The sequence below is a fragment of the Colobus angolensis genome, unplaced genomic scaffold, assembly GCF_000951035.1.
Source record: "Colobus angolensis palliatus isolate OR3802 unplaced genomic scaffold, Cang.pa_1.0 Scaffold124, whole genome shotgun sequence".
NCBI lineage: Eukaryota > Metazoa > Chordata > Mammalia > Primates > Cercopithecidae > Colobus > Colobus angolensis.
Window position 1 is genome coordinate 3,448,259 of NW_012113586.1, and position 15,196 is coordinate 3,463,454.

Consider the following 15,196-nt stretch of genomic DNA (forward strand, 5'->3'; position numbering starts at 1 on the left):
CACAAGTATACATATATAACAAACCTGCACGTTATGCACATGTACCCTAGAACTTAAAGTATAATAATAATTAAAAAAAAAGAAAAGAATATGAACTTGAAAACAAACAATATATATATATATATAAAATCTCCTAAGAAATTACCGTGGATATAGTACATGAAAATTCTGCAGAACTGAAGGGCCTGGGTACCTAGAAAGAAGCAGTCAACTGCTCAGGACACTTGGGTGGATAAAAATAGATCACATTATGGCACATGATTGTACAACTTCAGAACACTGGAAATAAAGAGCTACAAAATGAAAAAAAAAAAATGCTGTGAGATTCATTCATGCTGTCATGTATGTCAGTAGTTTGTTCATTTTTATACTGTGTAGTATTCTGTGATATGTGGAAACTATAATTTATTCATTCACCTATCGATAAACAAGGGGATTGTTTCTAGTTTTTAGGAATGATGAATAAAGCTATGAATGTTCTTGTATATGTCATTTGGTAGACATAAGCATTTATATCTCTTGGGAAAATGCTAGTAGTGGAATTGTAGGTTGTAAAGTAGGTATATGTTTAGCTTTATTAGAAACTACCAAACCATTTTACAAAATAGTGGAATACATTTACCCTCCCACCTGCAATGCACTCTATTTCTAGTTGCTCCAAATTCTTACCATTGTTTGATATTGTCAGTCTTTTATATTTTCTCTCCTGGTATATGAATAAAGTTATCTCACTTTTAATTTGCATTTTTCTCATGAGTAATGACATTAAACATCTTTCATATGCTGTGGCTGAGGAGCTGTACCACTCATATCTCCTTTAAAGGGAGCCTGCTGCAAAGACCATAGCTAATTGACAACCTCCAGCATCCAGATCTTCAAATGTTTATGCTAAGGCCACACTTCCCCTGGGCCGCTCCCCACCAAGGACTAAGCATGGCAGAGCTACTAGAGCTGGGCAATGTCCGCCCCATGGAGTACTTCTTCAATAAGCAAGCTTTGCTCAGAGACTCCTTATCAGCTTGACCCAGATTATCTCAGAACTGCTGTGCAATCTGAAGCTTTTCTTATATAATCCTCCTTCCTTCCCTGTTTCCTTTCACAGAAGTCCGACCTGCAGGACAGACAAGGGCTCTTTCCCTCTTCTGCTCCACCTGCTTTCTTCTTCACTGGCATTGCCCCCAGTAGATCCCTTTCATGTGTAATCTTGGCATGTGCTTCTCAAAGCACCTGAACTAACAGTATGCTTATTGGCCATTCTGAGATCCATATTCAAGTCTTTTTTCTTTCTTTTTCAAACCATATTTAAATCTTTTGGCCATTTTTAAATTGAGTTCTGTGCTTCTCTTTTAAAATTGATTTATAAAAGTTTGGTATATATTCTGGACATAAGCCTTTGTCAGATATGTTTTATGAATATAATTCTCCCAGTCTGTGATGTAATTGCTATTTTTGGAGACAGAGTCTCTCTCTGTCACCCATACTGGAGTGCAGTGGTGTGATGACAGCTCACTGCAGCCTCTACCTTCTGGGCTCAAGCAATCCTCCCATATCAGCCTCCCAAGTAGCTGGACTGCTGGAACACACCACCAAGACTGGCTTTTAAATTTTTTTTTAACTTTTTTTTGGTAGGAAAGAAGTCTCACTATGTTACCCAGGCTTATCTTGAACTGCTGGGCTCAAGTGATCCTCCCACCTTAGCCTCCCACAGTGCTGGGATTACAAGCATGAGCCACCATGTCCAGCCATCACTTTCTTAATATTGTCTTTTAATGAACAAAAAAAGTTTAATTTTAATGATGTCCAATGTTTCTATTTTTTTCTCTTATCCTATAACATGAGATAGATGTCAAGGTTTGTTTTCCCCCCATATGAGTATCCAATTACTCTAGCACCATTTATTAGAAAAAGCATCCTTTCCCCACTATAGTAGCACCTTTAATGGAAATGTGTATGTGTATCTGTATTTCTAAACTCTATTCTGCTTCTCAGGTTTCCTTGTTTACTTGTGCACCTATTCCACATGGTCTTAATTATTATAGTTTGTAGAATGTTCTGGAGTCTGAGAATATAATTCCTCCAAGTTTTGATTCTTAAATATTGTTTTGTCGATTCTAGATAATTTGTATTTCCATTTAATGCTAAATGAGCTTGTCAATTTCTAAAAAAAACGCTTGAGATTATGATTCCATTAAACCACAGTTTCTCAACCTGACACTATTGAAATTTGGGGCCAGACAATTCTTCGTTGTTGGGGAGAGCTGCTGTGCCGTTTATTGTAGGATGTTCAGTACTAGACCTAGTCTTCACTCACTGGATGCCAGCAGCACTTCCCAAGTTGTAAAGACATGCCAAAATGTCTCCATAAATTGCCAGATGTCCTCTGGGAGCAAAATTGCCACTCCCTCCCCATGGATAACAACTGCATCAAATCTATAGATCAACTTGGAGAAAATTGACAACTTAATGATATTGAACTTTCCAATCCACGAAAATGGAATCTCTCTTTATTTAGTTAGGTCTTCTTTATCTCAGCAAAATATTTTAGTTTTCAATGTAGAGTTTTTGCACATCTTTTGTTAAATTCCAATGCACTTGATATTTTCTGCTATAAATGTAATTTTCAAATTAATTTTTCAATTTTTGATTTTTAATATACAAAAATATAGTGCATTTTTGCTCATTTTTGATCAACATGTTCATCATGTATTCAGCAACCTTGTTTGGAGACACTTTTGGATTTTTTACAAATATAATCAAGTCACCTGCAAATCAAGAGTTTAACTTCTGTTCTAATCCTTTTACCTTATATTTATTTGTCTTGTTTTTTTGCATTGGCTAGGACCTCCAGTATAATATTCAACAGACAGTGATAGTTGACGTTATCATCTTATTCCTAACTATGGGGGAAAGCATTTAATATTCCACAATTAAGTATGATGTACTTTATCAATTTTAGAAAGTTCCCCTCTATTACTAGTTTACTGAGAAATATTATTAAGAATAAGTGTTAAGTCCGGGCGTGGTGGCTCATGCCTATAATCCCAACACTTTGGGAGGCCAAGAAAGGGGATGGATCACTTGAGGCTGGGAATTTGAGACCAGCCTGGCCAACATGGCAAAATCCCATCTCTACTAAAAATATGGATGTTAGCCAGGTGTGGTGACACACACCTGTAATCCAAGCTACTCAAGTGGCTAAGGCACAAGAATCCTCCCTTGAACCCAGGAGGCAAAGGTTGCAGTGAGCCAAGATCATGCTAACAGAAGTGTTGAATGTTACTAAATTTTTTTATTGATCTATTGAGATGATTAAGTGTTAATGTACTGATTTACATAGATTAAATTTTAAATGTTAAACCAACCTTGCATTCCCTGTAAGAAATCATGCTTAGTAGTAAGAAATCATGCTCAGTAGTAAATTGTTATTAAATCATGATTGGTTGTGATTTAATGTATTACTGCAGACTATTGTGGATGGGCAAAGATTTCTTGAACAATACATAAAAACAACATTCACCTAATTTATGTTATGGATGCCACTACAGTGGGGAAAGAATGCTCTTTTTAAAAATATGGTCCTGGAACAATGGGATAATCATATGGAGCAAAATAAACCATGATCTTTATCTCACTTTTATAATGTGGTAAAATATGTAACATAAAATTTACCATTTTAACCATTTTTATGTGTTCATCTCAGTGTATATTAAGTTCAATCACATTGCTGTGCAGCCATCACCACAATCCATTTCCAGAAGTTTTTTCATCTTCCCAAATTAAAACTCTATAACTCATTAAACAATCATTCCCTATCACCCCTCCCTCAGGCCCAGCAACAACTATTCTAGTTTTTGTCTCTATAAATTGGACTGGTTTAGGTACCTTATATAAGTGGAATCGTATAGCATTTGTCCTTTTGTGACTGGCTTATTCACTTAGCATAATATCTTCAAGGTTCATCCATGTCAATAGCATGTGTTGGAATTTATTTTCTTATTAAAGATGACTAATATTGTATTATTTTTCATATACCATATTTTATTCATCCATCCATTTATCCATTGATGCACACTGGGTTTCTTCTACCAACCTTTGGCTTTTGTGAATAATGCTGCTATGAACAGGGGTATACAAATATCTCTTCATGCCCCTACTTTCAATTATTCTGGGTATATACCCAGAAGTGAAATTTCTGGCTCATATGGTAATTCTATTTTTAATTTTTGAGGAACTGCCATTCTGTTTTCCATAGCAGCTGTATCATTTTACATTCCCATCAGCAGTGCATGAGAATTCTACCTCATATTTTATACAAAAATTACTGTATATAAAAATCAATTTGACATGTATTTTAGAACTATTTTAAAATGGTAAGACAGTGAAGCTTTTAGAAGAAACCATAGGCCAGTAACTCACAATTTTAAGATATAGGCATAACCTTCAGATGCTATTTTGGTGGCAGAGTTTTAGCATTTATTGATGGCTTTAGGATGTGATGCAGGGATTACAAGGAACAGAATTCCACCCCTCAAAGTGTTTTGATTACCTTGCACAGTGTCTTGTATCTTATGTTGAACTTAAGTGCCTTTCAATAGATATGCATGCTCCAATTGCTCTAATCTTCATCCCTCTCTAAGGATTTTCTCCAGACCGATACTTTCTCTTCATTTACCTACCTTAGATGCTGAAACATCTAAGTTTATGATCCCTGGTCTATAGTATTATTGTACCCAAGTAACTATTACTGATATGTGTTTTGATTAGAAACTCACTGCATATATACATATGCGCGTCATCAAAGAACATTTATTGCTATTGTCGTAGTATGTATTTGTTTTATTGGCCTGAGCCTCTCAATAATGACTGTTATCATGAGGAAAATGTTGAAAACCCCTCACACTGAAGAAGTACCTATGTAAATAATAAAAGGCAAAAGGTAGCAGGCTTTAAACTTGCACCAGTGCCATAGGATAGCTTCCATATTACTTTCTCTTTCTTTTTTTTTTTTTTTTTTTTTTTTTTTTTTTTTTTTTGAGACGGAGTCTCGCTCTGTCGCCCAGGCTGGAGTGCAGTGGCCGGATCTCAGCTCACTGCAAGTTCCGCCTCCCGGGTTCACGCCATTCTCCTGCCTCAGCCTCCCGAGTAGCTGGGACTACAGGCGCCCGCCACCTCGCCCGGCTAGTTTTTTGTATTTTTTTAGTAGAGACGGGGTTTCACCATGTTAGCCAGGATGGTCTCGATCTCCTGACCTCGTGATCCGCCCGTCTCGGCCTCCCAAAGTGCTGGGATTACAGGCTTGAGCCACCGCGCCCGGCTACTTTCTCTTTCATGTAATTGTGTGCCACGCATGCATATCAGGCCACCAAGAAACGCCTCCCAGCAGAGTGTGGTTTTGGGAGACAGGACCCAAGATAAGATTATGGGAGCTCAAAATCTTATAATTACTAAAGGGCATGAGATGGGGTAGGGAGCTTTCTGAGATCTTGGTTTGCATCACAACTTTCTATATGAACATGATCCAGCCCAGAAGATGCAAATGAAAGAACAAACAGTATTGTTTTTCCCTGGTATCTTATGTGGACACATTTAGCAATAAACACATATTGAAGTCAATTGAGTGGGATGAACAGGATCACACAAAAGGAGAAAATTTCCAAATGAAAGATACAAAATCAGGGGCATGTTTGGTAGAGACCTGGGGAGTAATTACCTGGCAAGTAATTTGGTGTGGCTGGAGCACAAGGTACCCAGAAGGGGACTAGGGTGAGATAAGTCCACCAAGAATCCTATTATTGAAAAGCCAATTTAAAATGGAAGCACACAGCCTCTCGGTGCCCTTGCCAATGTGACCTTATAGGAGTAATAAATTTGGATTTTCCTATGCTGGTTATTTATAACATAGAAACTTCTTAATCACTGTCCTCATCCCATATAGTCTCTTGTCTCGGTAAATGGTTTAATGTGATAATTATGCTTCAACTCAAAACATCTCTATTTGGCAGTCAGAGCCAGTTCAGAAGGAGCTTTGGATTAAGAGACAATATGGTAGAAACTCCAAATTTCTAACAAGTAAATTAAATGTAAAGGTGAATAAATTTAAAAAATGGAAAGCCAGTTAATATGAATGGATGGAACTGTCTGTTATCTCTACACTTATTAGTAGAAACTAGGTTAACAAACATTTATTAGACACAAGGGGAGTCTCATAATGTGTCATTGTGTTTAACAAACATATAGGAGGTACCTCTGTGAGCTTGATAAGATACTTGAGACTTTCTGATAATTTTTTTCTATACTCAAAATGCTCACAAAATTGGTGTTATAGCCATTACACAAATTAAGAGTGAAGACAGTTTTCCAGCTGGCTTCCCTGACTCACCTTCATACCACTGCCGTCCTCACTCCAACCCCACCTATCATCTATGCTGTTGCTTTTCAATCCTCCTTCCCTACTACATTACATTCACTGGCTCACTGTTGTCCACCACATGAAGTTCAAGATATTATGCGTGTTCAAGATTTGTTCTTCTGTCCTTCCCCAACCCCAGAATTTTGCTCTAACTACCTTTCCAGATTTATCTACCATTGCTTCTCTTCATACATCTGACACTTAACCCCAAAGCTATTCTGTGCACTGCAGTTTTCATGGGGCTTCCTCTGTCCAGACCCCTACTTAACCCTTCTCCTGTCAAAATATTTTCTTATTTTTAAAGCCCAATTCAACGTACATCTTTATGAAGTTGTCTCTGTTTTCTAAAGGCCTGTAGCACTTTATTAGGAGTAAAAATTAATGGCCAGTGTAACAGAAGTCCCACCTGAGCCTACAGGGAATGCAGACTTCTCAGGCTCTGTTTGCCAAGTGGTAGAGCCTCCCCAACAGCACAATTATATAACCTTCCTGCTGGAGGAGAAGAGGACCTGTGATGAGGAGGTTAGTGCAGAGGCTGCTGGGAACAGGGAATGGGAAATGGAGAGAATAGCATGAAGTCTCTCCCAGCCTGGCCACAGACTTACTGGTGTCTGGACTCTATGGAGAAAGGAGATACTGGGCAAATGTTAATGGAACAGTTTTCACAAGATAATCTTTAGAGACACAGAGGTGCAAACAATCTTGAATTTGTATCCTTACAGAAGAATGTAATGTAAAGACAGGAAGAGAATGAGACCCTTTTCATTGCTTACCACTGAACACCACTTAGCTTGGCATCTCATGTGCTCCAGCACGCCAGCTGCAGTGGGAGCCTGCAGAGCCCAAGATTGCTGCAGGGACCCACATGGGAATGGACTTGCTTGTGAGCTCATATGAATTCACAGAATCCGGGCCAGACGTGGTGGTGTGTACTTGCAGTCCCAGCTACTTGGAAGGCTCTTGCAGGAGGATTACTTGAGCTCAGAAGCTCAATGCCAGCTTGAGCAATATAGTGAGACCTCATCTCTTTAAAAAAAAATTCCCAGAGTTTTGGGGAATCCCCCAGAAATATCTAAAGGACACTGTAGACGGTCAAGACCCTGTGTAAATATCCTGGGGGAAAAGCCTGTAGAATTTGGATTATTACTATTGATTATATTTTATTTGTGTACATGGATAGGTTAAGTCCTAGAAAAACTTGGGTTAATGCTGACATTCATTTATGACTTGATATGGTTTTAAAACTTATCTCCATTGATTTATCTGATTTGATCACCATAACAACCACTCAAGGTGGCTATTATTATATCCAGATTTTCCCCCATAGCGATGGATTTGAGCATAGTGTTTATTGTGGAAAGAGTCCAGGACTTGTCAGCAGACCTAAATTTGAGCTTTTACTCTTCTGCATACAGCTGGGTGATCCTGGATAAATCCCAACCTCTCTAAGCTTTAATTCCTTACCTGTTGGACAGGAATAACAGTTCCTTTTGTATAGAGATGCTGTAAAATTTTGAGATGATGAAAAAATCCTGTACAATTGTAAGAAATTATGGCACATGACTTTATACCATTGTATTCATCTTCTGCCATAAATCGGTTTTTTCTATACATTTCAATACAATAAAAATAATGAACAGAGCAACCATGCCTTAATCATCTCTGTGTCAGCTTGCACAGAGTAGGTACTCAGTATGATGATGTGAAATGCTGCGGGGTGATAAGCTTCCCATCTATAGTATGAGCCTGGTACAGCGGAGTTGAACTTCAGAATGGCTGGGACTAGATGCCAATCCTGAAAGCCTAAGATTATTTATTAGATTAATCAGATATATAAGAGATTCAGATATAAGAGGTCAAATCAGTTTCCCAGGGACATAATACATGGCTAAGAGAGACAGAACATTACAGGACAGCAGGGGCTGGCAAACGTTTTCTCTGAAGGGCCGGGTAATAAACATTTTAGGCAATGTAGGTCATATGGTCTCTGTGGCAACTACACAACTTTGTCATTTTTATTGTGAAAGCAGCCACAGACAGTATGTAAGCAAATGAGAGTGACCATATTCCAATATATTATATTTTAAAAAACAAACAGATGGTGGGCTTCATTTGGCCCATAGGTCCTGGCCGGTCAACTGAGACAGAGGCTTGCCTTTTGCCAAGGAGGATTTATAATACAAAAAGCCGAAAGTAAAACCAGGTGGTGGCATGAACTGGAAAAGCTGAAATCAATGAGTAAAAGTAAAGCTCTCCAGTAAGTTTCAAAAACCAAAAGTCAACAAGTATGTAATTGGAGAGAGAAGAGGCATAAAATGTCTGCCAAAATGTATCAGGGCAAATTTTATTCTGTAAGTTTAAAAGGAAGAAAATACTGTGGGGGTGTTTTGGTTTTGGAGGGTTTTAGATGCCTGTGGGACAAACAGTGCCATGTAGCTGGTTAGACTATCGAAGGCGCTCTAAGTCCCATTCATGAAAGCAGAGCATCCAGGACAAACAAGGGGAGCATCCCAGGGGGATGGGACTGTGTCTGAGTCACCACAGGACCCCTTGCTCCTAGCACAGGGCCTGACATGCAGCGGGTACCCCCCGGGAACTCACACTTCCCCATGCTCTGCTCTGGCCAGAACAGTTTCATATCTGAGGGTCTCTGTTCCCTGAAAAAAACCGGGGTTTGTTTGCCTGGTGGGTAACAAATGATTCCACAAGAACATGAGTTTTGATCAAAAGGAGTTTGTTTCACTTGTCACAAGCAAGGAGTGCGCTGGGAATATTCTCCAAAGCGGTGTCTCTGACGGAAAGTGACAGGAGGGTTTCATGGGGTGGTGGAGAGGGGAGAGAGTGCATCGGTGCATGTAGGGAGGGGTCCCAGTGGTGCAGCCTCAGTGAGTCATGCTGCCAGCGCATAGGTCACATGTTATGGTCATGAAGCTGTAGCTCCTCCCGGGGTAGTGACTTCAGGATGGTAATGCGGAAAGTTCACTCGGGTTCATCTAGAAGTTGCCAGGGTCTTTCAGGAGCTGGTTCCAGCTGACTAGGTCACCACATTCCACATGGGGCTTGGGAAGAAACAGGCAGCGAGGCAGGAAGCTGTAAAACAAGCCGATTGCTCAAGTTGGTTAAATGTCTACATTCCCAGGAGACTCTCCCTGTCTGCTTACATCTCCTCTGTGCTATGTCTGTGCTGGATTCAAAGGGGAAGAGGTGTTTGAGCTGAAGGAGGTGTCCGTGTGAGGAGAGAGGAGGGATGGGGGGAAGAGTGCTCCCACAGAGGGCTACGGCAGAGTCCATCCAAGATTCTCGGCCCAGGCTCGCTTCTGCACTCTTTCCCTTTGAATTAAAATACAGGTTTCTAAAAAATAGCGGCAGAGGGTCATCACACTTTCTAAGAAGTCTCGGCTGGGCGCGGTGGCTCACGCCTGTAATCCCAGCACTTTGGGAGGCCGAGGCGGGCAGATCACGAGGTCAGGAGATCGAGATCATCCTGGCTAACACAATGAAACCCCATCTCTACTAAAAATACAAAAAAAAAAATTAACCGGGCATGGTGGTGGACAGACTGGGGAGGCTGAGGCAGGAGAATGGCGTGAACCCAGGAGGGGGAGCTTGCAGTGAGCCGAGATCGGGCCACTCCACTCCAGCCTGGGCGATAGAGCGAGACTCCGTCTCAAAAAAAAAAAAAAAAAAAAAAAAGTCTTCCTTTCAGCTTTGTTGTTTGTAAAAATATGCTCCCTTACCTGGGTGACAAGAAACAAATGTGCCGACATGTTTAAGGAAGGATTTGGAGTATTTTAAATCAGGCTGTGAAGGGACATGAGTTTAAGGAACTGGTAAGTCCACAGTAGGAGTGCTCATAGCCACCAATAATCCCCTTACGAAGGAACTAATCATGTTTGGAGAGGACGTGTGCGCCTGATCAAATAATTAAAACTAAATTGCTCTCCTTGGAAATGCAAATTAACGAGTGTTAAAGCAACTCGGTTGGTCACATAGATAATAAATAGATGTGTTTTCTCAAGTCTGTTAGGTGGCACTGATTGATTTCCAATTCTGGCTACAACAGGGCCTGAACGGCTTTTGAAACAAAGATGGGGGGACTGCAGGCCCAGTGGGGACAGCTGTTGAAAGCTTTAAGCTGTTACACCCCACCCCCACCGCCTGCTTTTTGCAACTGAGAATAGGAGACCTTGAGGAACCAGACTTGACCTACTGCTGCCCCTAAACCCCAGCCCTGCAGGAGTATGAGGGAACGGTGGCACTGTCGACCCTGCTCCTCCAAACAATACCTTCCCTACCGCCCAGTGCTGTCAGGTCAAAGAAAAGAAGGCACTGGCTGAGCACCAGGAGCCAGATGGACCTTTTGGTGGGGGTATGGAGGTGTGGGGGGAAGCAGGGGTACGAGGCCTTGGGGGTGCTGACTGGAGTACGGTTACATGAGTTTTTAAAAAGTTTTTGCTCAGCAATTAATTCATAAAAAGTCTTATCAAACAATAAACAAAAAAAAAAACCCAAACTCAGGTTACAAATGTTTTATCATTTTGTCAAAGAACCTATATTAATTAAGCACCTATTACGCAGAGCTTGCTCGAGTGGGCCTTTGTAGGTGGGCTGGGAGAAGAAAATTGGATTTCTGCCTTGAAGGAAGTTACATTCTTGTTGGGGGGACAGATTTTAGGTAAACAAAGAGCATGTTCCCAACTCCTTTTGCCTTGCTGGCATCAGGCCCCTTCCTACACCTCTCATCTGGAGGAAAGTGATTACCTAGAGCAGGTGTGACAACTGACACAAGAAGGAGAGAGAAGCCCCACCAGGGCACAGCTGTAGGATCTCATTTAGCCTTCCAGAGGCTGTGTGAGGGAGCCTCTTATCTCCTTGCAGCCCAGGGACCTGAACCTTCAAGAGATGCAGGGTAAGGATGCTATCTGGTTCCAAGCGGGGGGATACAAGAGGTGGATGAGGTAAGACACAAAGGAACACCTAACAGTGCGTAGAACCAATAAGCAGTCAGCGAACGCTCCCTCTGATTCCTAGGTAACTTGCCCAAGGCCGCAGTCATCATTGAGGACAGAACCAAGATTCATTTACCCCCGGTTAGCCCAATTAAAAAAACCCCACCTTTCCTTACTGGCTGCAGGTACCTCTTGGGATTCAGTTGCCCTCATCTTCCTCCTCGTCTTGCCTCCTATTTGCGGTCACACCTCCAGCCTCTTTCAAGTCCACCCAGAGAGACTTTTCTTTCCGTGTATTGGAACGCAGTGTTGACAACTTCCTGGCCTTCCAGTATAAGCAGAGGAGGGAGATGAGCAGAAGCAGGAGCAGGACGAAAGGGCAGATGAACAGGAAATAGAGTAAAGGGGCCGAGGAGCAGATCCTGGAAGGAAGTGTGGGCTCTGCAACGAAGGGAGAAAGAGAGTAATTCATCTCCAACTTATTTGTACTAATCAATTACAAACACTCCTGGGATTTATTGTTACAGGCAAGTATATGTAAAAATAATGGGGCCAAATAGCAGTGTGCCCCTGAAATCATGAGGAGCACAGGTCTGAGCACCGGGGGAAGAGAGCTCCTGGAACGGGCTCTTCTAATGCAACACCCCCTTGCCCTGCAATTTCCAACCACCGGAGGTTCCAATGACCTACTTAAAACTAACAGCCAAAATGAAAAACAAAACAAAAAAGAAAACCTCTCCTTTAATCTTCTTTCCTCAGAAAAGATATCTATAATTCAACCCTTGTTCTCAACAGTGTTGCCAGTCCTGAATTTTTAACTTGAGTTATTCCCACTGCTGCTTCTCCAACACACAGGCACACACTTTTTCTCGCACACACATACACACATACACACACTCTGCCCTGCACTCTGCACTGCCCTTATAAAACAATCGCACCCACAATGAGGAGCCCTTTACCCTGCTGACCCAAGCCTGGCCCTCCCCGTGGGTCTCCCCCTTCCCTGGCCCCCTCCCTTCCACCCCTTTCCTCTGTTGCTCTGGCTGTGGCCACCACCTGACATGCTCCATGCATCTGAGCCTCTAGGTCCTTCTGGGCTAGCTCAATCACACTTCCCACTCTCCCAGCTCTTCCTACCTTGCTGCAGGCACAGTTCTTCCATCCCATTCTCGCTTAGTCCTTTGTTTAGGCTTCTTTAGTTCCCTTTTACTCGTCTCCTTTGTTCATTATAGTTACTTGAGTACGTCTGATAGTGCCATTTGTTTCTACATCCCCTACAGTGCCTAGCACATGTGCTCAGTAACTTTTGCTGATCTGAATTAAATTGGATTGACTGCAACCACATGGGCAAAAGATACTATATAAAGGCATGCTGAAGCATATGATCATCCCACAGCTGCAGTCCGCCGGGAAGCACTAGCAGCAGACACACGCACGGAGCACACACAAGCAGCCCCTGAGTGGCTCCTGGCCACACAGCCAGGGAAGCAAAGGCCCAGAGGACTGCAAACACCACAGGTGTCAGGGAACAGTCTATTGAAGCAGAAAGACACATGCTTAAAGAGACCAATTACTAAATGTAGTCTTCCAATTACATTTATTTATGACATGATATCTGAAATCAGGGCTGTTCTGAAATATTCAATGCTAACAGTAGCTGTGCTTTTACTGGAAAATTGTAATGACATAAGCAATTTCTTCTTCAAAGGTTAAGCTACAGGATTCATGGGATTATAGATGCTTAGAGATGAAAAGAGGTTTAGAGGTCATCTTGACCAACCTTCTGCTTCAAGAATTCCATTTTTGGCATTGCCGATGAATCTTACATGTTGAAGAACATCTCTTTGATGGAAGTCAAGAATGAATCTAGACATTCGCTCACCTCCTGCACTGTGAGCTCCTTGAGGGTAGGGCCTGTGTCTTGTGTGTCTTTTATCTTCCTCAACTCTTTGTTCACAGGGTCTCAATGGAGCCTGATGAATGAATCAATTGCACGAGCACATTCCACACATGGGAACCCAGGGATGGCTGCCATCATGCTACACAAAGTACAGACCATCATTGAACATTTGGCTGGCAGCTCTGAATGAGGCTGGCAAAGAGCTGCAGAGGTTCGTGGCCTGGATTTTCTCTGATCTCTTTTGTATCCTTCATCCTAAATTTGGTTTTGTTTTTTGAATTGGTGAGCAATGATAAAGTTAGGTTTTGAATTCTTTACCATCCCTCTGCTCCACATCCTATCTGACCCCTCTTCCAATGACCCTGCTTGACTACAGTTATTCTACCCCTGTCTTATCTGAGTACATCTGAAGGCCCACGGCGAGGAGGAAGCATAGACTGCAATGATGCAAGTGAATGGAGCCACGGAGTCCAGGTATTATAAGCACTGGCTGTGGGCATTTGTGCAGAGTAATGAATGAGCACCTACTCTGTTTCAAAGAGAGCTGAGTTCAAATCCTCAGTCTTCAATGTGCTGTTATTGACATTGGACAAGTTACTTATCCTCTCTTAATCATTAGTTTCCTCATCAACCAAATAGGGATAACAATTTCTACAGTTGTGATGAGATCATGTATAACAAAGCATCTAATATCTAATGAAGTGCCTAAAGCATTTGTGGAGTCAGCAAGCGATAAATATTATCTAAAATGCTACTGAGAAAGCTAAGAAAATCACAGGAAACCTTCTCCCAAGAGAACAGAGAACAGGGCTGGAGCCTACAGATCCCTCACATAGGGACCCCAGGCTTGGCCATCTTCCTCCACAGGCTCTCTCTCCCTTAGATCTCTGGTCCCCCTGTCCTCAAACCTGGGTGACATTCAGCAAAGACTAAAGTGGATCCAGGGGCTCTGGCTTCCTTTTCTACTCATGGGAGGCAGAGAATTGTGAGGTGAAAGTCCACAGCACCAGGTATTACAGTTGCTAGAATGGTAGGGTAATGATGGCGAGATGGGGCCACTACACAGGAGGTGGAAATAAATCTACTATGCTTTTCAGCATGAAGGAACAGCCAGAGGGCTTGACTATCCTGGTGGAGATGAGGCTGCTCAGCTTAGCACAATCTACCATCAAAGGATGGCAAGGTGTGCCCCTTACCATGCTGAAGTAGCCAACAGCTAGCAACTGTTACCGCCTGTGCTGCTAAATCACCTCTCCTGGGAGCGCAGTGTTTGCTCTGGATCCCACATTCACCATTTCCCACCATCTGCCTCTCACCCATATCTGGATTAGAATTAGTGACATTCAAACCATTAAGGTTTGGCATTTTGAATCAATCTGAGTAAGTGGCCAATGCTCAAAGTACAAGGCCTTCAAAACAAAGCCAAAAATGTAATGAGAGCACTTCATCATGAGGCTTAGTTTAGAATGTGCTTCCACCCACAGCCAAGCACAGCAAAAGGAGCACTCCTTTTTGATATTTCCTCAGAGACACTGACTTCAGAAGAAAAGAGGTGTGAGATAAAGAGGGGGCTGCCAACTCTTACCCACTAGCCAACCCCAAACATGCAGCCATGTGGGAGTTGGCTCTTGCCAAGAAATAAAAGTAGGGTAAGGTAACCTGATAACAAGTGCATCCCAGAATAAGTGAATCACTGACAGCATCCTCTTTCAACCCAACTGAAGATTTGCCTGCTCATTCTTTCATTAAGCATTTGTTGAATGCCATGTGCCAGGCCTTGCTGGAGGCACTGGGAAGCACAGGTAAGTAGCCTGGCATCTCCAAAAACTTCCATGTGGTAGAGACAGACAGCTCCTTCAAGAATCCACTTCCTTCCCTTCCCTTCTCTCCTTTCCCTTTCTTTCTTTCTTTCTTTCTTTCTTTCTTTCTTTCTTTCTT

General features: G+C 42.0%; 1 protein-coding gene across 3 annotated transcripts in view; it reads right to left on the minus strand.

Moving 5' to 3' along the window:
* Positions 1 to 9,123: 9,123 nt before the first annotated feature.
* Positions 9,124 to 15,196, minus strand: part of CD101 (CD101 molecule) — a 34,952-nt gene continuing 28,879 nt past the window's right edge. For 2 of the 3 annotated variants that reach the window (XM_011933080.1, XM_011933079.1), the window contains exons 9-10: positions 11,525 to 11,799; positions 9,124 to 9,468 (exon numbers count right to left, since the gene is read on the minus strand). In XM_011933080.1, coding sequence (XP_011788470.1) covers positions 11,558 to 11,799 — 242 coding nt within the window. In that variant the 3' untranslated portion in view covers positions 9,124 to 9,468; positions 11,525 to 11,557. Of the gene's footprint in view, positions 9,500 to 11,524; positions 11,800 to 15,196 lie in introns of all 3 variants that reach the window. The other variant, XM_011933077.1, reaches the window with a different exon arrangement.